Source organism: Natator depressus, chromosome 16 (genome assembly GCF_965152275.1).
Source record: "Natator depressus isolate rNatDep1 chromosome 16, rNatDep2.hap1, whole genome shotgun sequence".
Lineage (NCBI taxonomy): Eukaryota > Metazoa > Chordata > Testudines > Cheloniidae > Natator > Natator depressus.
This window is the reverse complement of record NC_134249.1, coordinates 7648294-7671257: the sequence shown is the minus strand read 5'-3', so window position 1 is coordinate 7671257 and position 22964 is coordinate 7648294. Positions and strand designations below refer to the sequence as shown.

The 22964-nt window shown below is 47.8% G+C and overlaps 2 protein-coding genes across 2 annotated transcripts in view; both read right to left on the bottom strand.

Annotated features, from left to right (window-relative positions):
• ARRDC1 (arrestin domain containing 1) overlaps nt 1–6346 on the bottom strand; it is a 68307-nt gene extending 61961 nt beyond the window's left edge. Inside the window, exon 1 of the mRNA XM_074973330.1 lies at nt 6159–6346. Within this exon, the coding sequence (XP_074829431.1) occupies nt 6159–6276 (118 nt within the window). The 5' untranslated portion in view covers nt 6277–6346. The remainder of the gene's footprint in view (nt 1–6158) is intronic.
• Nucleotides 6347–15013: 8667 nt separating this feature from the next.
• LOC141999769 (histone H2B 5-like) lies at nt 15014–15580 on the bottom strand. The gene is made up of 2 exons (XM_074973512.1): nt 15392–15580; nt 15014–15202 (listed from the first exon to the last, which is right to left on the bottom strand). Exons 1-2 carry the CDS (start codon nt 15578–15580, stop codon nt 15014–15016), a joined length of 378 nt encoding a protein of 125 aa, XP_074829613.1.
• Nucleotides 15581–22964: the final 7384 nt, after the last annotated feature.

Genomic DNA, 22964 nt, shown 5'->3' with positions numbered 1-22964 from the left:
GAACAGGACACTTGCACACTTCTACACAGTAAACGTGTTTGCTGTGTCCCTGACTTGCATTTTGCAAAAAGGACCCACTGCTTGACGGTCACATCCAGAACGATTTTATAGAGGTGCTATTTGGGGTGACCCACGAGCTTTGTCGTCATCTGTACATATTCCAAATCCACTCTTACTGGCATTACTGACCACTTGCATCAGTGGGGCCCTGTCTTCGACAGCACGCTGCTTCAGGTGCCATCTTTTCAACATCATTTTACCATGTTCAGCAGAGCCAGCCAGGACCTGCTCCCTAGTGTGGATTCAGGTTAGTATCTTTCACTTCCATTTAGCTGGCCCAGGTGGACCTTCAGCTCACCACCGTGGGGATCTTGGCCATAAAAATGAGAGATAGAGATAACCAGCTGTGATTTAGCCACAAGTTTTTCCCCTAGCACGGGTGCAGGTTAAGTTAGCTAAGCCCACCATCCTTTCCTAATCTAGACAAGCCCATAGACAAGCCAGGGGAAGAAAGATGGTCTTGGTGTTATAGCACTGAATGACATGGTTTCAATTCTCAGTTCTTAAAAAAAAAAAAAAAAAAAACCAACTCTCTCTGTGACCTGGATTTCCGTGCCTCAGTTTTGCGATCTATAAAATGGGGCTATAATACCTATAATAAGGATAAGTACCCAGTGGGTGATCAGATAGCCCCATCACTGCTGGTACTTTAGAACCTGGATAAAGAGTTACATGTATACACACACACATTTTCGGCCTGATGTATTTGAGACTTTTATACCTTAACATTTCACTTAGTAGAGCCATTACTCTAGTAATCTGGACAGCTAAATAAAGTGCGTGTGGAACACAGAGGAATTTTCAGAGCTGCTTTTCGAAACACCTTTAGTTTCTTCATTCTTGAGTCTGTCTCTGGTGGTGATGTGGGAGTCAGGGCTGTTCTTTTAACAATATTTTCCAGGAGAAGCTCAGTTTGATAATGGAAAATAGAACTGAAACAATCTGCTTTGCCATTGGAAATCAGAACGTTTCGAAGTTGTTGAAAGGTTAAAAAAAGCACTTCTACAACTGAAGCAAGTGGTCAAATAAATTTAAAAAAATTAAACACACTGTTGTAACGTTTTCCTTACAACTCTGAAGCCATCTTCCCTGTGCTGAAGCAGAGTCTTCCAATTTGACTCAGTCTCCAGTGGTCAAGATGGCAGCTTCCTGTTCTTTAGCAGGTCAGAGTTAGTATTTAAGACTTCATTGTGGGATATTCCTGCCCACATGCTCAGGGTCTAGCTGATCGCCATATTTGGGGTCGGGAAGGAATTTTCCCCCAGGGCAGACTGGCAGAGGTCCTGGGGGTTTTTCGCCTTCTTCTGCAGTGTGGCGCACAGGTCACTTGTTGGAGGATTCTCTGCACCTCGAAGTCTTTAAACCACGAGTTGAGGACTTCAATAGCTCAGACATAGGTTAGGGGTTTGTTACAGGAGTGAGTGGGTGGGTGAGATTCTGTGGCCTGCATTGTGCAGGAGGTCAGACGATGATCATAATGGTCCCTTCTGAGCTTAAAAGTCTATGATTCCTTCAGGGAGACCTCTGACTAAACACAGATATCTCTAGTTATGGAGTTGGCACCGAAAGGTGTGCAGATCAGAGAAATGTGGTTTGATCTTAAAGGTGCAGGGTGTTGGTATTCGAGTCCTTCTTTCAAAGGACATGCTTGAGGCTTCTAATGTGTTGGGCAAGGCAGAATGACCAAGATACTCCTGTGCTGGCCCATTGTGGCATCAGACAGCATCTGAGAGCCAGACTATATGAGTCACAACATGAAGTAGCCTCAGGTTGGTGTATTTTTTTGGGCAAAGATGGTGGGATCTCAGCCTTGACGAGGGCTTCTAGACAACACCACCACAACTAACTGGATTCCCCTCTGGCAGCAGCCCATTGAGAAGTCCCCTTCCTACAGTGGGCATACAGCAACCTCATTGCTGTTAGCCAGAGAGAGCAAACAGAAGAGGCTGTAAACCTGAGGGGGCAAACTACAACCCCCAACTCAGCTGCTTAGACTTGAGACGCTAGTCTCCCACAAGGACAATAAATAAGATATTAGCCAAGTCAATAGGGAGGATGTACAGGAATGAATCAGACAGCCTGCGTTTGGCCGGCAGCTGCCACTGGCCCTTCATGCAGGCTTCACATTTGGACACATTCAGACTCCAGCCAGGGGACGGGATCACACCAAATCCTGGAGTCTAAAAATATGCAGACTCCTGCCCTGGAGAGCAGAGCCCGACGTGCAGATCTGCAAGGGCTCATGCAAGCTGTCAGAGGGAAACTGGGCCACGGACGGCCTCCCTCGGCAGTGCCACAGCCAGAGGGGACATAACGCTGCTCCGTGAGCTGGTGAGTCAACCAGGACACCTCTGCCTAGAGCAGATGCTCATGCCTAAGGCCAGCCCTGCATACAATTAAAAATAAAAACTTCATCAGCTACCACTTCCCAACAAGTTTTACAGAAACCCTGCTCAGGTCCCCATTACAGCCCACGGCTCACTGGCGCACTACCAAACCCACTATGCAAGTACTGAAAGGACAGGGGCTGGTGAAAACATCTTCCTGTCTTTGTTGCTAAAGCTTATTTATGCAAGACTCCAAAATTTCCTAGGCCCAAGTCTGCATAGGTTGCTACAGCAGGGCAGGGGGAACTTTTCCAAAATGAAGAAAAAAGGAATCCTACAACAGATCTCGAGCTGTCGATGGGATTAAAGAAAACCCTAACTGAAGGCAAAGTGAGGAAAAAATGGAAGGGGGGGTGGGGGTGGGGGAAGAGAAGAGAAGAGATACTCTCCAGAAAGTCTGATTGCCTATGGGTGCCCCACATGCAAACAGCAGTCAGTAGCCTGGTGTAACCATAGTTACCTCACAGCTGGCCGATAATGCATCCGGGCTAGTTGGACTAGCTCAACAGAATCCTGGGATACTCAGCTCGCTGCCCTATTATTGGGAGCAGGTTCTCGGGAAGAGCGAGAGAAAAGTCAGTCTATATGCTTGGGGGGGGCCGGAGAGAAGCAGGAGAGAGAAATTAGGCATCTCATGCTGAAAGTAGTAAATAGCATTTCCTAAGGAGAATGGGTATAAACCACCACCAGCAACGAGCCTCTAACTAGTTCTGTACAATAGCTTTCAGAAGCCAGAAAAATAAAGGTCCAATGGGAGAGGTGTTTTAAATCGAGACAGGCATACCATTGCTGTGGAAGCAAGTGTTTGCCAGGCAAGGTCAACAGAACAAGGTCCTGGCCCAGAAGGACTAAATCTAAATACTTGGAAACAGTCCCAAGAATCCAAGACAGAAGCAATGAGAGCAGAAGATGGGGAAGGGAGAGACTCAGCCTTAGGGGAAGCAAGAAATAATAATTTACACTTCTGTAGCACCAGGGCTATCAAAGCACTTTGGAAGCAATAATGAAGACAGGGAAGATGTTAATATCTATTTTACAAAAAAGGAGAAACAGGTACAGACAAAAATTGCTCACCCTAAAAGTCACACAGGAAGCCTGTGGCAGAGCAAAGATAGAACCAAGATCACCTATCCCCAACCACCCCCATGCCATGAATCATCCCTTGCTTACACAGTGAAGCCCTGTTTACGCGAAGGAAATTCTCTAAGGTAACTTTCCATCACTATCAGGTCGGTTCCATGGGCATCTGCAGGTGGAGCTGAACTAGCATTAGCAATGATGGGAAGGGGTTTAAGTCTTTTTAAAAAACACAGTTTTAGAAGGTTTCCCCCCTAGCATAGACTGGGCCTCAGAATTTGGAAGTTTTCAGAGGAAGATTCCAGTCTAAGTCAGGCTTCACAACTGGCAGAATTCCGGCAAACTAACACAATACAGGATTTGCCGAATCTGCTACGAAGAGTTTTTCAATGGCCCGATTTGCAAACATGGTACCACAGTGCTCTCCCTTGACTACAGCCGGAGTGCCTGGCACAGACATCAATACAGCCTAGCGCCTCATAGTCCCCTTACCCTCCCATCCCCACTGTCTGAGAAAGGAGAGGGAGAACTGAGGCTAAGTTACCACCTCAGCTGGCCTGCTTGTCGTTTTCATTAGTCACAGTCCAACTGGACCCAAGAGAAAATGTAGAAATCCCACTTTCAACTGCACTCTGGAGCATGAGCCCTTCACCAAGGAGCTGCTTCTCAGATCACAGCACAACTTGGGGGGAAGCCACGTAGACTGAAGAGTGTGAGAAATGGAAGAGTCAGAGGATCACTTGGACCCAGCTCTGCTGGGCTTTGCCTCCAAGCTACTCAGGTTGTCATCTCTCTTTGCCCTCATGTTTGAGTAAGCATTGGAGTCAGAGCTGTGGCAGCATATTGCTGGCACTTTTGTGAACCAAGTGGTTAGGGGTGCTTTTTTTTTGGGGGGGGGGGGTGAGGGGAAGGAGAATATTCAGCGGGAGAGAATGAACACTCTCTACAAGGTACCTGTACATGATCTCTTTCCCCACTCCCCCAACCTGGTCCTTTACAGTCAATAATTCTATGGAGAAAGAGACACCAAGACCTCTTCAAACAGCTCTCTCCGAGCACCTTCCATATGAGAAACAGGGTCTTAACATAAATCAGAATCAGTTACGTTTAACACGCGGTGTTGAGAATGCAGATTTTAGGGCAAGCATCTATATGGCCCTACCTCCCCAGACACACACTACAGTGATAGCAGAGTTCAACCGTTACACTTGCTTGTGTTTCAGACATCCTCCACTATGGTTTGGCCTCTGTAAACACAGTCATGCCAAGTTAGGACCAAGCACCTAACACATTCTCCAACCTAGCTAAAGACAACTTAGGCATGGCTGTGGACTTAACTCACTTCAGTCCTATTCACACAAGCTGGGACAAACTAGAAACAGGCCAGAACCCAGATATTCAACTTCACCACTTCAGATCTTAAACTGTAAGGAAGAGATCTAGTGGGGGGGGGGGGGGAGAAGAGAGGAGAGAAATGGGTGGAAGGGCAGTTGATCCCACATTAGTTTACTGTGGGAACAAGTGCTGGAGACAGGGTACTGGAGTAGACCACATCTGACAATTCCTACATGCCAAACCCTGACAATTCCCCAAACTTTATGGGGAAGTTCAGACTGCTTGTACCAAGTCCCGTCTCCAGTAAAATCACAGCTGAGCTTTAGGGTTTTACACCGCGGCCCATCACCACAGCACCCGAGTGCCCGCTGCATACAATCAACACTGTTGTCAGAGCCATGCCAGCAGCAAGGGAATTTGAGCAATTGTTAAGAAGGGAGTCTAAGCAACAGCTCCCCAAAACCGGGGGGGGGGGGGGGGGAAACACACAGACACTTACTTTGACCAGATGGATCTCACACCTGAAACTGGTCGATGTTTCACCCATGGTTACCCTGGACAGGGAGACTGTTGCTAGAAGCCTGCTAGCACCCACCATGCGTAAACAGTCCCTTACCAAGGCTATTCTGCCCCCGCATGCACAGACCCTGAGCAGAGAAAGTTTCGTTCCCGCTGCCCATGATCCAAGGAAGAAACTCCCGCATCCCCACCCCCTCCCTGGAGCCGAGGATGGAGGAAGGTGGGGAAATAGGAGTCACACTCCTGCTGAAGCCCCCAGGAGGTAGAAATGAAACACAACAGACAACACAATCGAAGCCCTGCTAGCAAGGGAATGGGCGGGACGGTCCAAAAAGCTGCCCCCCCCTCCCGGCATAACAGAGCTCCGCGAAAATCAGGCTCTTGAAAGTCATAAATAATGACACTCCCAGTAAAAAGGTGGTTGGTTGGTGGGCGGCCGGGTTCAACAAGGTGATACTGAACTCAACCTCTAAAGTGCAAGGGCGAATAGACCAGGAGGAGCCAGCAGGCGCCGCGGCCGGGAATCTCCCAGCCCTGGGGAGCGGGGGCCCTGCACCCGGAAATGCAATGGGCGAGGAGAGTGGAATGGCACTGCGGCGGGGAAGCTCGCAGCCCAAGGAGGGCGCTTTTTTGGGGGGGAGGGAGGAGGGGCCCTGCCGCCCGGGGATGCGGGGGGGGAGGGGCACTGCGGCGGGGAAGCTCGCAGCCCGAGGAGGGCACTATGCGGGGGGGGGGGGCACTGCGGCGGGGAAGCTCGCAGCCCGGCCATGCGGGGCTCACCGCGGTACGGCAGGCTCCCGGAGAGGCGCACGGTGACGGCGCCGGCCAGCGGCTCCCCGGGGCTGTAGACGACGCGGCTCTCGCTCAGGCGGATCTCGAACAGCTGCAGCTTCCCCATGGCCGGGCTGCGTCCGCGGCCGGCTCGCGGGAGGCTCTACCTGCTGCCAGTGACGCGCCGGGCCGGGAATGTCCCTGCCTCTTAAAGGGCCAGCGCCGCGCCCGCCCCCGCCCGGGGCGGGGGATGCCTGGGAGGTGTGTCCCGCACCCGCGCACCCCATCCCCGCACCCTGCAGCTAGAGGAGGAGGAGGAGGGACCCCGGCCTCGCGGTCTGATGCCCTGAGATCTGGATCCGGGCAGGAAGAAAGCCTGTTTCCCAGCACGGGTCTGTTTGCGTCTCTCTCTGCCCGTCTGTCTCATGGAGATAAAACCAATCGCCTGCAGCGGCTGTGGGCAAGGGAACTGTGATCCAAACGCACCATTTCCTACCCTGCATCGTAGGGAAAGGGGATGGGCAGGTGCCCCGAAAGATAAGCGCCATCTGCCCTTTATTTCCTTGCAGTGCAGGCCGTGGCCCTACTAGTGGGGAGGATGAGGAAGAATCCAGCCTTCCTCAGCTGGGAGGGGTGGGACGCACCTTGCACCCCAGGTGCCAGGTTGTGAGACTGCTCTGGCCTCAGAACCATCTACCTCCCTCCCTCCCTGCCCCGTGTCTCCATCCCTGTTGTATGTGCTGAGCAAGTCAATGCAGTCAAAATACCATTTATTTAGCAATTAACTGGTGTGACTTTAGTGCTGGTGAAAGGCTCCTCCTGGAGACTCAGGCCTGGGTGAGGAAAGGCAGATTGTGGACACTGGAAGAATTAATAAGCCCTGTTTATCCACAGAACGGGGATAGTATAGACAGCAGCCCTGCAAGCTTTCCCCCACACTGCTCCTTTCCTCAACTTAGGCTTTTAACAGGTTTCAGAGTAGCAGCCGTTAGTCTGTATCTGTAAAAAGAAAAGGAGGACTTGTGGCACCTTAGAGACTAACCAATTTATTAAAGCATAAGCTTTTGTGAGCTACAGCTCACTTCATCAGATGCATGCAGTGGAAAATATAGTGGGGAGATTTTATATACACAGAGAACATGAAACAATGGCTGTTACCATACACACTGTAACAAGAGTGATCAAGAAAGGTGAGCTATTACCAGCAGGAGAGCCGGGGGGGACCTTTTGTAGTGATAATCAAGGTTTTAATTGCAAATTAATTCCAATTCAGCAGTATCTCGTTGGAGTGTTTTTGAAGTTTTTTTGTTGAAGAATTGCCACTTTTAGGTCTGTAATCGAGTGACCAAAGAGATTGAAGTGTTCTCCAACTGATATTTGAATGTTATAATTCTTGAGGTCTGATTTGTGTCCATTTATTTTTTTACATAGAGACTGTCCAGTTTGACCAATGTACATGGCAGAGGGGCATTGCCGGCACATGATGGCACATATCACAGTGGTAGATGTGCAGGTGAACGAGCCTCTGATAGTGTGGCTGATGTGATTAGGCCCTATGATGGTGTCCCCTGAATAGATATGTGGACACAGCTGGCAACGGGCTTTGTTGCAAGGATAGGTTCCTGGGTTCGTGGTTCTGTTGTGTGGTGTGTGGTTGCTGGTGAGTATTTGCTTCAGGTTGGGGGGCTGTCTGTAAGCAAGGACTGGCCTGTCTCCCAAGATCTGTGAGAGTGTTGGGTCGTCCTTCAGGATAGGTTGTAGATTCTTGATGATGTATTGGAGAGGTTTTAGTTGAGGGCTGAAGGTGATGGCTAGTGGCATTCTGTTATTTTCTTTGTTGGACCTGTCCTGTAGTAGGTAACTTCTGGGTACTCTTCTGGCTCTGCCAAAAAGTGGCAATTCTTCAACAAAAAAACTTCAAAAACAGACTCCAATGAGAGACTGCTGAATTGGAATTAATTTGCAAACTGGATACAATTAACTTAGGCTTGACTAAAGACTGGGAGTGGATGTGTCATTACACAAAGTAAAACTATTTCCCCTTGTTTATTTCCCCTCCTACTGTCCTTGTAAACTGCTGGAAATGGCCCACCTTGATTATCACTACAAAAGGTCCCCCCGGGCTCTCCTGCTGGTAATAGCTCACCTTTCCTGATCACTCTTGTTACAGTGTGTATGGTAACACCCATTGTTTCATGTTCTCTATGTATATAAAATCTCCCCACTATATTTTCCACTGTATGCATATGATGATGTGAGCTGTAGCTCACGAAAGCTTATGCTCTAATAAATTTGTTAGTCTCTAAGGTGCCACAAGTCCTCCTTTTCTTTTTAGACTTTTAAGAGACTCCAGTTGAAATGACCCATTATTCTGTCCTGGGTTTCTCTATGATGAGACTGCCAGTAAAGAGGGGGGCAAGAACTGTTAGTTGTGATGGTAGATCCTGTGATGAGAATGGCTATCCAGTAGAAATTGACTTGAAACCCCAATTAATTTCACCTGGACCCCTTAGCAGCCATTAGCTGGGAAAGGGAACAGCTGTTGGTTACCACCAACCTGGCTGGATTCACACTGGTGATTAAGGCCTGGGCTCTGCAAGCACTTTTCCAAAAGTCTCCTAGCATTGGTACCATCCGGCTAGTAGTAGCAAAAGTGGGAGTGCTCTGTCCCATTAGTGATCCCATCCAAGGCACTTTACCAACGCTAGTAATTAAGCTTCACCACAACTCTTTGAAGTCAATAGGCATAGAATGATAGGGTTATAAGAGAGCAAAGGTCATCTAGTGCCAAGAGACAAGATTTGTTGGGTCTAAACCATCCAAGACAGGTGGATCTCTAGCCTCCTTATGAAAACTTCCAGTGAAGGAGCGTCCACAACCTCCCTAGGCGTCTGTGCCATTGTCCTACTGTTCTTACAGTTAGGGAGTTTTTCCTGAGATGTAATCTAGATCTGCTCTGCTATAGCTTGAACCCATTGCTGCTTGTCCTGCCCTCTGTGGCAAGAGAGAACAACTTTTCTTCATCTTTTTTTATGGCAGCCTTTTGTGAAGACTGCTATTGTGTCCCCCCTTAATCTCCACTTTTCCAAACTAAAGATTACATCCCTTTCATCATCTTTGTCGCTCCCTCTGGATCCTTTCCAGTTTCTCTGCATCCTTTCTATACATTGGTGACCAACCTGGACACAACAGTACTCCAGCTGAGGCCTAACCAGCGCTGGGTAGAGAGGTACAATCACTTCCCATGACTTGCATGCTATGCCTCTGTTAATGTAACCTAAAATTGCATTTGCATTTTTTGCAACAGTATTGCATTGCTGACTCACGTTGAGGTTATGATCCACAACAACTCCCAGATTCTTCTCAGCAGTGCTGTCACCAAGTCAGTTATCCCCCATTCTGTATTTGTGTGCGTTTGTGTTTTCTTCCTTAAGTGTAGCACCTTACATTTGTCTTTATTGAATTTCATTTTGTGGTCTATGGCTTAGTTCTCCAATGTATCACCCTCTGAATTTTAGCTTTATCCTCCAAAGTATTGGCAACTCTCCCAGCTTTGTGTCGTCTGCAAACTTGATCCATACATTCTCTATTCCTACATTCAGGTCATTAATAAAGATGTTAACAACACCGGACCCAGAACACATCCCTCTGGAATCCCACTTGAGACCTCCCTCCAATCTGATATCATTATTATCCCCTCTTTACACAAGGGAAACTGACACAGAAAAGTGAAATGACATGCCCAAGGCCAAAGTGTGAATAAGTAGCAGAGCCAGGAATAGAACATAGGCACCCTATTCGCTGGTCTATCCATTAGGTATGCTCCCTATGCTGTAGTACAACTGCAAGCTGTAAATTTTATCTCTCTTTCTGGATAATGAGTATTTTTCTTATATGGATGGTTATGAAACCTCAGAATTGACTCTTTTGCCAGGAGCTACAAGGATCCATGGTTGCAGTTTGCTTAGCAATTTACATAACATAACTATATGGACACAATGTCTTACACGTGAATGCCAACTCACTCACCATTCCCTACTCCTCACCTCTTGGTTGATTATGTTCTGCCAATGGGGTACGTATTTGTAGACTATTTACATACCTAATTGTCTGCTCATCTGCAGCTACATGTATGCACTGAAAGTACAATTCTTATACAACAGCACATAAAGAAGCATGAGGCATGAAATTCACAACTAGAGCTGGTGAAAAAAAGTATGTTATAATAACATTTTAATTAAATAATTTTTGTTTAATTTGAATTTTTTACAAAAATTTTTGACAAAAATGTCTAAACAAAAATTGTAGTTTAAAAAAAAATGTTCTGAAATGTTTTCATGGGCGGGGAGGTGTAATCCCACTTTCTTTTACTTTTTAAAAATCTCTCCCTTCCCCTCTTTTTTTCTGCTGAAAAAAGATACATTAAAAAAGTATGAGGAAGCAGGATTCTCCCTACAATTTTAAAACAAATGTTTTGTTTGGGTTCATCAAAAGTTCATCAAAGTTCATCAAAAGACTAAAAGTGTTGAGGAATATGAAATGTGTCCTGGAAAAATGTAACTGTTGTCAAAATCCCAGGTTAAAAAACAAATAACTGCATCTGTTCTCCTTTGGGACCAAAGACACCAGTCTCTACCTGGGGAGCAAAGTGTAGCTGTATTTATGAAATAAAATAAGGATATCAATGTACACACACAAAGACCATCAGTAAGTGCAAAACATTATTAGTATATTATAGAGCTATCTGTAAGGGGGAAGGTGTAATGGTTAAAGCATGGGAGTTTTCTTCCGAATCAGATCTAAGTCCCATTTCTTAACCGTCTCTTCCTGTGTGACTTGGGCTGGTTGTGTCACCCCTCTGTTTCTCCATCTACAAACTGCAGATGATAACACTTCCCTAGCCAAGGGAGAGTGTGAGGCTGAATTTGTGAGGCAACCAGTGACTTTAGTGAGAAGTTCTATAGAAATGTCCCTAAATAACTACGTAATGACTGAGAGGCACAGACACACAGGCCAGTTATGTGAACACATCAAGGTGACAGAGTAACAGCCGTGTTAGTCTGTATTCGCAAAAAGAAAAGGAGTACTTGTGGCACCTTAGAGACTAACCAATTTGTTTGAGCATAAGCTTTATCCTCATCAAGGTGAGGCAACACCTCTTTATCTTTAGTGCAATTGCAAATCACAGGACCATTTCCAGACGGTTTGTGGTGCCAGGGGTGTGCTGTGGGAGCAAGGCATGCAGTGTGGACTTCTTACACTGAGGAGCACTGTGCACAATTCCTTGGCCTGTTGTCTTTTCTAGGCAAGGTATTCACACTGGAGAGAAAGCCATGCAGCGTAATGAACGTCCCATAACGTCATAAGCCAGGCACCTGAGCTCCACCCATGGTGGGAGAAAAAAAAAAATACTCATCTAGACAAAACCAAGGGAGCCAAAGCATACAGCTGGGCTGAGTCAGGCCCCTGGATTTATATCAAAAAGAAGATCAAGAGGTGACTTGACTATACTGTCTAAGCACCTTCACGGGTACTAACAGGGCTCTTTAATCAAGCGAAGAAAGGCATAACAAGAACCAATGACAGGAAACTGAAGCCTCATCTGAAAACATGCACCCCTCAAGCCAGCGAAGGTCTGGATCTTTTCTACTTCTTTTGCAGCCTTTTGTAGATGAAGTAGCAAATACCAGGGTCATCCAGGTGAAGTCACACCACGGGTTTATTTATATACTGATATTAAAACATTTCCCTTGCCATTTTCTGTCCTCAGCACACCGTAACATCTTAGCTGATTTGTGACCACCACACTCCATTGTCATTATTTATTTATGATAGCACCACTCCTGGCCTAAGACCCCATCGTGCGAAGCACAGTCCAAAAATATAACCAAATCAAGCAGATGTCTTTATTGAGCTATTTGCTGTGACTCTGAGGTGCCGCTAATCCCTGACCCATCCGTTTATTATTTGTACTCCCTTAGCACCTAGGAACCCCAGCCACCGAGAAGGACCCATTCATAGACTCACAGAGTTTAAAGCCAGAAGGGACCATTAGATCGTCTAGTCTGACCTCCTGTCTAGGACAGGCCTTTACATTTCATACCTTTACTCCTGTGTTGATCCCAATAACTTGTGTTCGACTAACGCACCTTCCAGAAAGGCAGCCAGTCTTGATCAAGAGATGGGGAAGCCACCACTTCCCTTGGGAGTTTGTTCCCAGGGTTAATGACTCCCATCGTTAAAAATCTGTGCTCGTTTCTCATGTGAATTTGTCCGGCTTCAGCTTCCAGCCAATAGTTTTGTTCTGCCTCTCTCTGTTAGACTAAAGAGCCCTTTAATACTCAGTATATTCTCCCTATGAAGGTCCCTATACACTATTATCAATTCAGCTCTCAAGCTATGCTGCTGTAGTGTTTCAGTGAAGATGGTACCTATGCTGATGGTTCTCCCATTGGTTTAGATATTCCACCTCCCCAAATGGCAGAAGCTAGGTTGACGGGAGAAGTCTCCTGTCAGCCTAGTGCTGTCCATATTTTAGATCAGTTTAACTGCATTGCTCAGGAGTGCGGATTTTTAACATCCTTGAGCGATGTAGTTATACGGACCTGATTTCCTAATGTAGACCAGGCCTAAGTATGAGACAAGAGTCAAGGGGTGGATACAGACAGTCGGAAGGGGGATGTCAAGGTTCCTTCCCCACTCTGAACTCTAGGGTACAGATGTGGGGACCTGCATGAAAACCTCCTAAGCTTACTTTTACCAGCGTAAGTTAAAACTTCCCCAAGGTACAAACTATTTTACCTTTTGCCCTTGTACTTTATCGCTGCCACCACCAAATGTCTAACAGGTATATAACAGGGAAAGAGCCCGTTTGGAAATGTCTTTCCCCCCAAAATCCTCCCAAACCTTACACCCCCTTTCCTGGGGTAGGTTTGATAAAAATCCTCACCAATTTGCGTAGGTGAACACAGACCCAAACCCTTGGATCTTAAGAACAATGAAAAAGCAATCAGGTTCTTAAAAGAAGAATTTTAATAGAAGAAAAAGTAAAAGAATCACCTCTGTAAAACCAGGATGATAAATACCTTACAGGGTAATTAGAGTCATAACATAGAGAATCCCTCTAGGCAAAACCTTAAGTTACAAAAAGACACAAAAACAGGAATATCCATTCCATTCAGCACAACTTATTTTACCAGCCATTTAAACAAAACAGAATCTAACGCATATCTAGCTAGATTACTTACTAAGTTCTAAGACTCCATTCCTGTTCTGTCCCCAGCAAAAGCATCACACAGACTGAGAGAGAGAGTTTGTTTCTCCCTCCCTCCAGCTTTTGAAAGTATCTTGTCTCCTCATTGGTCATTTTGGTGAGGTGCCAGCGAGGTTATCCTAGCTTCTTAACCCTTTACAGGTGAAAGGGTTTTTCCTCTGGCCAGGAGGGATCTAAAGGTGTTTACCTTTCCCTTTATATATATGACAGGGGAAAACAAGGAAACCATGAAACAACGTTGGTTAACATGGTAGGCAATGGTTATAAAACACCAGCTGCCTAACAGTTGTCAGGTTTTTTGTAGGCATGGCAAAGGAGAGTTTGAAGAAGGGAATCAGTGCCTATGAAAAACAGAAATTATTCCTTCCATTGGGCATATCATTTAGAGGAAAATTCCAGCCATTCCATGATCATATTAGGTGCCTTATAGGTGCTCAATATTACTGTTTACTAACATTTCAGAATAAAGTCATCTTGGATCAAAGCCAATAGAACGGGCTCTGTCAAAGTTAACCTTGAATATTCCAAGATAAAGGTGAAATTTACTCTGTCCATGGAGATAGCCATGGTCCTTTGAAAAGACTGACCTGAGATGGAAAGAATCTCTCTCCTATTGATTTTGCTGGTGGACACATTCCATTTTGAGTGCAACATCCTGGTACGTTTCAACATGTAGTTAAGAGGGTGTATGTGCGCTCATATGTTTATGCGTGTACATTTGTTCAGGGGTGTGCATGCTCATCCGTTCATGCATGTGTGTGTGCAGATGTCTACATCCATGCATGAGTTCATGGTGTTCCTGTATCTGGGCATGCATGCTCTTATAGGCAGATGGTGATTCATTATTTACCTCCATGGAACCCCTGAACTGCTTCCTCTCATGCAGACCAGCCCTCACCCTAATGGAGAGCCTCCCCACTCCCTGCTAGTCACCTCCTTCCTTTTAATTCAAACTCCAAAGGAGCAAAGAGAACCAGGGAGGAGCAAGCCAAGGACTCAGCTGGGCCAGTCCCATTACTCTGCACTTGCTTACCTCACAGGGGTGCTGTGAGCATGAACAGGTTAATGCCTTGACAGCACCTTGAGATCCTCTGTTGAAAAGAAGCACTAGGGATGTGCAAGGTAGGGTTATGATCATGCTAATCTGGTTAGCTGGATTTCTTCTCTCCTCCCTGATGGGACGTTTCTCTGTGTGACTTTGGCATTGAAATACAGAGAGAGGGACAAAGGTGAGATGGGAAATCTCTCTTCCCTCCCTATGCAGTTCAGAGGCTCAGCCCCAAGCATAGTGGAAGTTACAGTTTATCTGTCTTCATCTACAAGCCCTGCAAGGAGTAGGCCTCCTTCAGTCCAAGCTCTCATTGAAGTCAATGGGCCTTTGCCTGAGTAAAGACTGAATTAAAATGGAGGAGCAGACTCTGATACCATTATTCCCACTGAGTAATTTTGGGGCCTTGTCTTCACTGCAAACAAAGACGTGTTCTCAACTGAAGTTAGCCAACTTCAATCCAAACTCTAGTGAAGCCAAGGCAGCTGCAGCTCCAACACAAGGTTTTTTAAATTGAAGTCTCTTGGGGAGCACACAGACCGGTTACTTGGAGCTGGAGTACTTGGTCACAGCCCTGGTACCTTCAGACACAGCGTGCTCAGCCAACTCCCCAGGCAGCAGCAGGCGCACGGCGGTCGGGATCTCCCGAGAGGTGTTGGTCGAGTGCTTGTTATAATGCGCCAAGCGGGACGCCTCCCCAGCACTGCGCTCAAAGATGTCATTGACAAAGGATTCAGAGCAGCAGCCGTGTTAGTCTGTATTCGCAAAAAGAACAGGAGGACTTGTGGCACCTTAGAGACGAACAAATTTATTTGAGCATAAGCTTTCGTGAGCTACAGCTCACTTCATCGGATGCTTATGCTCAAATAAATTTGTTCGTCTCTAAGGTGCCACAAGTCCTCCTTTTCTATTGACAAAGGAATTCATGATGCCCATGGCCTTAGAAGAGAGACTGGTGTCAGGGTGAACCTGCTTCAGCACCTTGTACATGTAGATGGAGTAACTCCTTCCTGGTCTTGCAGCGCTTCTTTCCCCTTTCTTCTGGGCCTTAGTCACCGCTTTCTTGGAGCCCTTCTTGGGTGCAGGGGCAGATTTCGCCGGCGCAGACATCTCGATCGCTACTCACACAGCACAGAACAGGAACAGCAACGCCCAGGCAAAGACTACAGGTCAGACTGGAGCTCAACTTGACCCACTAACTTGGCTGAACACTGCAACTGCCTTGTCTTGTCTAGGATCCCAGCTGGGATTAGCCAAACTGAGCCGAGAACACACCCCTCATTCCCTGCAGGTGTAATCTTCAGCTCAGGCAGACACACGTGCGCTCGCTGTGGTCAGCCAGCATGCCAAGAATACCAGTTCAACCACGGTGGTGTGAGCAGTGGGATAGGCTAGCTGCCTTGAGCAGGATCCTGTCTGAAATGCTAAGTACACACCTGGGTCGGCTAGCCCCTCCCACCATCTGTGCAACCACAGCTACACTGCCATTTCCAGCGTGCTAGTGTGCTCAAAACCAGCACGGGCACATCCACCCGAGCGGGAAATCACACCTCCAACTCCAGTATAGACGCACCCACTGTGAAGACAAGGCCCCGGTGTGGGAGTCATCCCATCAACCCCAATGGGACCAGTTGTGCAGCAAGGTGCCACTCAGTGTGAGCAAGGACATCAGACTCTGGCTCTGAGCAGAGTGGTCAGGATTTGAACCAATCTGCCCAATTGTGCAGCCTTTATTCACGGTGGGGTGAAATTCACACACTTGCAAAAGGCCAGTACAAGGGATTATGCTCTACTTACGTCCTATTTTGAGGGCTTAAGTGGGGTGTTGGCCCTCAGCACAGGGGTGAACTTCACCCATAGATGATCCCCCTACTCACACAAGTGGTTCATCTGGGACTGCTCCTGTGAGTAAGTGCTCCGCAGGGTGAGACTTGCACAATTGGCCCAAAATTAACAAAAAGAAGCTAATTTAAAAGTCAGTTACGTCTATTCCTCCCCACCCACCAAGACTGAAATACGTATTGAAACTTACAACAAACAGCGCTCAAGGTTGACTGTTTTCTCCATTGGAGAGAAACTCTTTCCATCTCAGTTCAGCCTTTCCCCCCCGAAAGGAGGATGCTCTAGAGGTTCAGGAGCTTGCCTTCAACATGGGAAACCGGGATTTAATTCCCTGAGCTACTACAGACTTCAGGTGTGACCCCGGGCAAGTCACGTGGTCTCACTGTGCTCAGTTCCCCAGCTGTGAAATAGGGAGGAGGTACATCCCTATCACTCGGGTGCTGTGAGGCTAAATATAATGATGAATGCAAGGTGCTCAGGTACTATGGTAAGGATGGCCAGATAAGTACCTAATATAAATAGAGAGACACGGCTGCCTCCCTCAAGTCATCGCCACAGATACCTGCAGTTTGTATTTATATTCTGTCCCCTGCAGTACTGGCTCCTACCTTCTTCTCTTTTCTGCTTTACGCCCTTTCTGAACCCCCTTCGTTTTAGTGTTGGGCCAGGGGGTTCCACTTGTTTTCCCAGCACAATTAATCCCCCTGTTCCCTACCATCACTTTCACCAACTCAGAAGCAACACCTTGGTTCTCAGCAATTTATCTGTCCCTCCCAGAATCCAGACTAAAAATCGATCTCCAGCCCTAACAAGCATGTTCAGGTTGCTCTTCTCACCATTCCCTGGTACACACTCACAACAAGCCAGACTCACCAGTGCCTTGGGCATGACATAAAAGCAACGCCCTGGCAGCTCATGGTCATTAAAAGGTCTACCCTCAGCACGTACTGTAAGAATCTTACACCCAGGACATGCTGGCCCTGATGGGGCCGAGTCTTCCTTGCACAGCTCTGTGACACAAAGCAGCCAAAAACCCAGCTTAGCTGGCTACCTAGGCCTGGGGTGTCCCCTTCTATTTGAAGAATGGCTTAGATGGTGTAGGGCCAGACTATCTCCTGAGCCCCCAAGCACAAGGGTGTGGCCAGGGGAAAGGGGACACAGTTGCACCCTAGTGATAACTGACTGCCAGACCATCTCCTCGGGGCCACAGGCAGCTCTGAGGCCAATCTAAATCTGGACCCAAGATCGGCAAAGCTGCGTGTGGTGCCCAGGAAAGGGTTAATTTCTCAAACAAAGCTGCTTTCAGAAGCTGGAAGGAACCCTGTTCTGCCTTCAGGGCAGGATCAGCCAATGAACATTTCTCCTCCTGATGTAATGCTTCTAGATTAGAGTCTTGCTGGGGGGGTCTGATGAGTTCACAGATCTTCCTCCCCCACTGAGCATTTCAGCTCAGAGCCACAGAGGAGCCTGAGAGGGAAAACCCTGACTGGGCCCTGACTAGCTCATCCACCTGGCCACAGCAGGATGTTATTCCCCACAGGACAGTTATCATTTGATTTGATTTTACGTGAGGTAACATGAGAGATTAAAAGGTCATTGGAGTCTAGTTCAATTGGCCTCATCATGAGGCTGATGAGTAATGCCTGACAAACCTGTACAACTAGCAACCGGAGGTGCAATTAAAAAGTACGCCTTGCTATGACACAGGTGATAAATGCACTCACAGGTCTCATTACGTGGCTTAACTGCTTGCGGAGGTCTCTGGTCTAAAATAAGTAGCCAAGCTAGGCCCCGTCTACACTATAAAGTGCACCAGTGATTTTCCAACCGTCTTGGGACATCATCATCTGACCTGGTCACAATAAAAACGACAGACTTGTGTCCACCGCAGCTTTCTTCATGACTTGACAGGGTGCCTCGCCGCGTTTGTAGCAGTGCATTGTGGGAAAATCGGCTCTCCCACAGTGCTTTAGCAGGGGGCACATTGGCCAAGAAGGGCCACGCACAGAGAGCGATGCAGCCTGTGAGGTTGTACCGCAGAGATCTACACGGCAGCAGGACCAGCCAAACGGGTTACACAGGCTTGTGGTACAATGAGTGGAACTGGAGAAAGAGGGTCAGGTTTCAGGAGGGATCAGGAATGCATGCTGGGCCATGCTCTTACAAGACAAACATGAGCCTTCCAGCATAACACTGGCCTCTACGGATATGTCTACACAGCAAAGAAAAACCCGCAGCTGGCCCATGCCAGCCGACTCGAGCTCGCAGGGCTCAGGCTTGACCCTGTTTCATTGCTGTGTAGACTACAGGCCCGGGCTCGGACTGGAGCCCCAGCTGTGGGACCCTCCCACCCCGCATGAGCTCGGACGTCTACACACCAATGAAACAGTCCCACATTCTGAGCCCTGCAAGCCCAAGTCGGCCGACACGGTTGTTCTTTGCTGTGCAGACATACCCTACGTATGCTCGGTAAAGAAATCTTCCCTGCAACTCTGTCTGCCCGTCGCATCACTTGTCACCAATGAAACCAGGAGAGTCCGTCTCCGCTGAAAATGAATAGCATGCCCAACTGCCTACAGGACACAGCCACGGACCAGGCTTGGCCGTTGGCAGGGATGAAACACTGCAAGGCACCAGGGTTGCTGGCTGGGTATTCACTCTGTGTGTGTGTGTGTGTGTGTGTGTGTGTGTGTGTGTGTGTGTGTGTGTGTGTGTGTGTGTGTGTGTGTGTGTGTGTGTGTGTGTGTGTGTGTGTGTGTGTGTGTGTGTGTGTGTTCACAAACCGTGCTTAGAGACAACTATGTCATTATGGTTTATTTTACCGTGACAAATGACCCACCAGAGCCTCTGGGTTTGGACTTGGATCTGAATCTAAACTTTGCCAAAGGTCAGCCTATTGAGCTGAGAAGTTTTGAACCAAATCAGAGCTTCTGGGGCCACATCCTCAGCTGGTGTAAATGGGCGTTCCTCTACTGAAGTCGGGAGTGACTCCTATGGACACCATCAGAGGATCTGGCCTCTCAGCATTCTGGTTCGAATCCTTTTCTAACAGTGACTCTATCTAGTGTACCTTCTCTACTGAGTCTAATCTGCCCACGACCCCAGCAAGTTCATTGTAGATCAGAACACTTCTGATTGACCTTCTACTGGGGTAACTGAAGGATGCAGCTTACTGTCTGTCAGTGACGGTCTAGATATCTTTGGTCCTGCCCCATTATAGGCTGATGGATTAGATGATCTCTCAAGGTCCCATTTCGGTAATTCTATGGCAGCCATTGTTTGTTATTTTTTTAAAAAAGAATAACAACACATGCATTATCTGTGGGTTGTCTATTATAGTGGCTCTCAACCTTTCCAGAATACTGTACCCCTTTCCGGAGTCCAATTTGTCTTGGCTACCCCCAAGTTTCACCTCACTAAAAAACTACTTGTTTACAAAATCAGACCAAAAAATACGAAAGTGTCACAGCCCCACTGTTACTGACAAATTGCCGACTTTCTCATTTTGACCATAGAATTATAAAATAAATCAGTTGGAATATAAATACTGTACTTACATTTCAGTATATAGTATATAAAACAGTATAAACAAGTCACTGTCTGTATGAAATGTTACTCGGGACTGACTTCGCTAGTGCTTTTCATGTAGCCAGGTGTAAAACTAGGCAAAGATCTAGATGAGTTGATGTACCCCTGGAAGAGCTCAGAGTACCCTTAGGAGTACACGTACCCCTGATTGAGAACCACTGATCTATGACCTTTTGCTCCAAGTCACTTTGCCTCATTAATGGAGTTAATGGAAACTGTAATCGCTGCCTCTGTTGTAAGTCAGGCCAGCACCATCTCTAAGCACGGCCTTAATGCACCATCCAGTTCTCCAGCCGAAAAGGTTCCTCCAGTGCTTCCCAGGGGCCCACGTGTATTTCCTCCCTCATCCATGATGGCAGAAGCCTCTGATTCATTAATGCATAGACCGCTTGCAGTTTTATAAACTATGCAGATTACAAACTTGTGGCAGTTAAAGGTTGTGGAATTGGGGATCATGGCAAGAAACTGCAGCCTGGTTTAGGTCCCAGGTTGCAGAATGAATGAGAACCCCCTCCTTTAACAGCCCTTCCAGTGGATCTGTTCCTTGTTCAGCTGGATTCTAGTTGGGCTCAGTATTAAAGTGACTGGGCTGGACTTTTGTCAGTGATGGGGCTGGATATTTTTAAGCAATCAGACCGTCCAATGTCAAGTAGGTTCTGCCTTGAGTTGCTCTGTGTTCTGCTCCTGCCAGTTCCATCCCCGTGTGTCCAGCGATGACTTCGCCATTTCCATGGTCCTGCCCCTTCTTGCTGTCCCCATAGGCTAGGCTAGTAAACTTCATGGAAGTTTTTCATCACTGTTACTGTCAAAGGTGGAAGCTCCAGGGCAGCCCAGATGAAAGCGTCTTTACAGCCTTCGCAGAAGACAATGTGCAACGTGACCTATTCCTCACTCTAGTTGGTCGGCAAGGTGGTAAAAAGGCCTGCAGCTGAGATATGCCATAATTATTTATTGTTTGTATTACACTAGCACTTAGAGGCCACAACTCAGTTCAGGCCCCTAATGTGCCAGGTGCTGGACAAACCCATTGGCTTTGTCTAGACTAAGATTTAAAGGTGTGATGTTAGATCGTATTAGCTAGCTTAATCTAATGCCTTTTAAAACACTAATCAAGACAAGGCAAGTTGTACGGCAGCCATAGATGCCGGAACTAGTGCTGCCACTCCCCCATGGCTTGAAATTGTTTCCGTTACAGACAGGGTCTACGGCAGGGGTCTCAAACTCAGATCACCACGAGGGCCACATGAGGGTACGCTGGCCTGAGGGCTGGATCACTGACACCTTTTCATACAAAGATACAGAAGCCTCCCCCCACCCCGGCCCCCCCACTCCACCCCTTCTATGAGGCCCCGCCCCTTCACTGCCCCCATTCCAACCCCTTCCCCAAAGTCCCCGCCCCCTCCCTGCCCCTATTCCAACCCCTTCCTCCAATCCCCGCCCCGGCCCCGCCTCTTCGCTGCCTCCTCCCCTGAGCGCGCTGCGTCCCCGCTCCTCCCCGCTCCCTCCCTCCCAGAAAGTCCTGGCGGCGGGAAGCGCTGGGAGGTAGGCGGAGGAGTGGGGACGCGGTGTGCTGGGGGGGGCGGAGGCGGGGGAGCTGGGGGTGGGGGTGAGGGGAGCTATGGCAGGCTGCAGGAAATAACTTGTGGCCTGCCGGCTGCGTGTTTGAGACCCCTAGTCTACAGTTTGGTTCAATGGCTCTCAGCACCCCCAGGATACAAATTGTTCCAGCGCCTCTGACTGTAGCTGGTTGAATTTAATTAAAAGGGGGGGGGTTGCACAATACACCCTCTAATCTCTAAGGCAACACATAATAATATAGCAGTTGATCCCCTACTGGGAGACCAGAGCCGGAAAGAGGACTCACTGTTAATTCCCTCCGTCTCTTAGATGCAAGAGCAAGGAATGGGGAAATAGCCACTTTAGCACTAGTTTTTCCACAGCACAGAATTCCTTATTTAACGCTTGCCAATGAAGTGAGCAAGCATCATTCTTCCCATGTCACTGATGGGAAAAGTAAGGCACGGAGCACTTAAGAGTCTGTACCGTAGTGAGTCAGTGCCATCGTGATTAGCACTCAGGAGGGTCCAGTGTCCAGGTCCAGGCTCAATCTACCAGACCATGCCACTTCTGACTGCAGTGACAAGTGCCGGACGTGGTCCTGGTGACTCAGCAGGTGATGTTCGTCCCCATGAGTCAGGACAGATAATGCCTGGTACAGGGCTTTGAAGATGTCAAGTATTATGTAAGCATTAAGTACTGGCAGTAGCCAACCATTGGCCCAGTGCATATAATGTTAAGACATTGTGCTACTGGAAGCACTGGCTTTGGCCTGAGATTTAAACCAAAGTTCCTGAACACTTATGGGCATTGGACATCATGTGAGATTTTCTCACGAGAGCCGAGGTACTAGTCTCACCCTGCTAGCCAAATTCCAGGCAGGGTGACTACCTTTTGCATACCTGAAATTCCCCCTGCATCTTCACGGGAGGTGATGTTCCTTCATTCCTCTCCAAAAGAATTGCTCAATGCTGTTGTACACTGCTGTGTTCCACCCCAGGCATGGCTGCATTTTAGTGGCAAGAAAAATGCTGCTGATCTAGCACATCTGTGATGAAGTGGGACTGTTCTTAATGTTTCCTCTGAATACTGTAGGGGTGCCTCAGTTTCCCCTGTGCATTTCTTAAGTCTCTAGGTGGTGGGATAAGGGGGTGTAATTGTTGCAGAGCATAGGGCCACTGTACATAAATGGCCGACACTCTGTCTCCTGGCAACTGATGGCCTGGGCCCTTCCCCCCTGCAAGGTGAGAGCTAAAGGGTTGGAGACCAAAGGGATCAGGTGACCTCCTGGCCCGGGGAAAGGGACAAAGCCCAGAGGAGGAGGGGCTGGAGGATGAGTCAGTTTGGGGTTGGCTGGGGACGAGGAATGAAGTGCAGACGTGGTTGTCTGGCTCACTGCCCCCCAAAATGGACCCGGCTGAGGGGTCCTGTTCTCTGTACCTATAAGCTCTGTGTTAGACCGTGTTCCTGTGATCTCATAAACCTCTGTTTTACTGGCTGGCTGAGA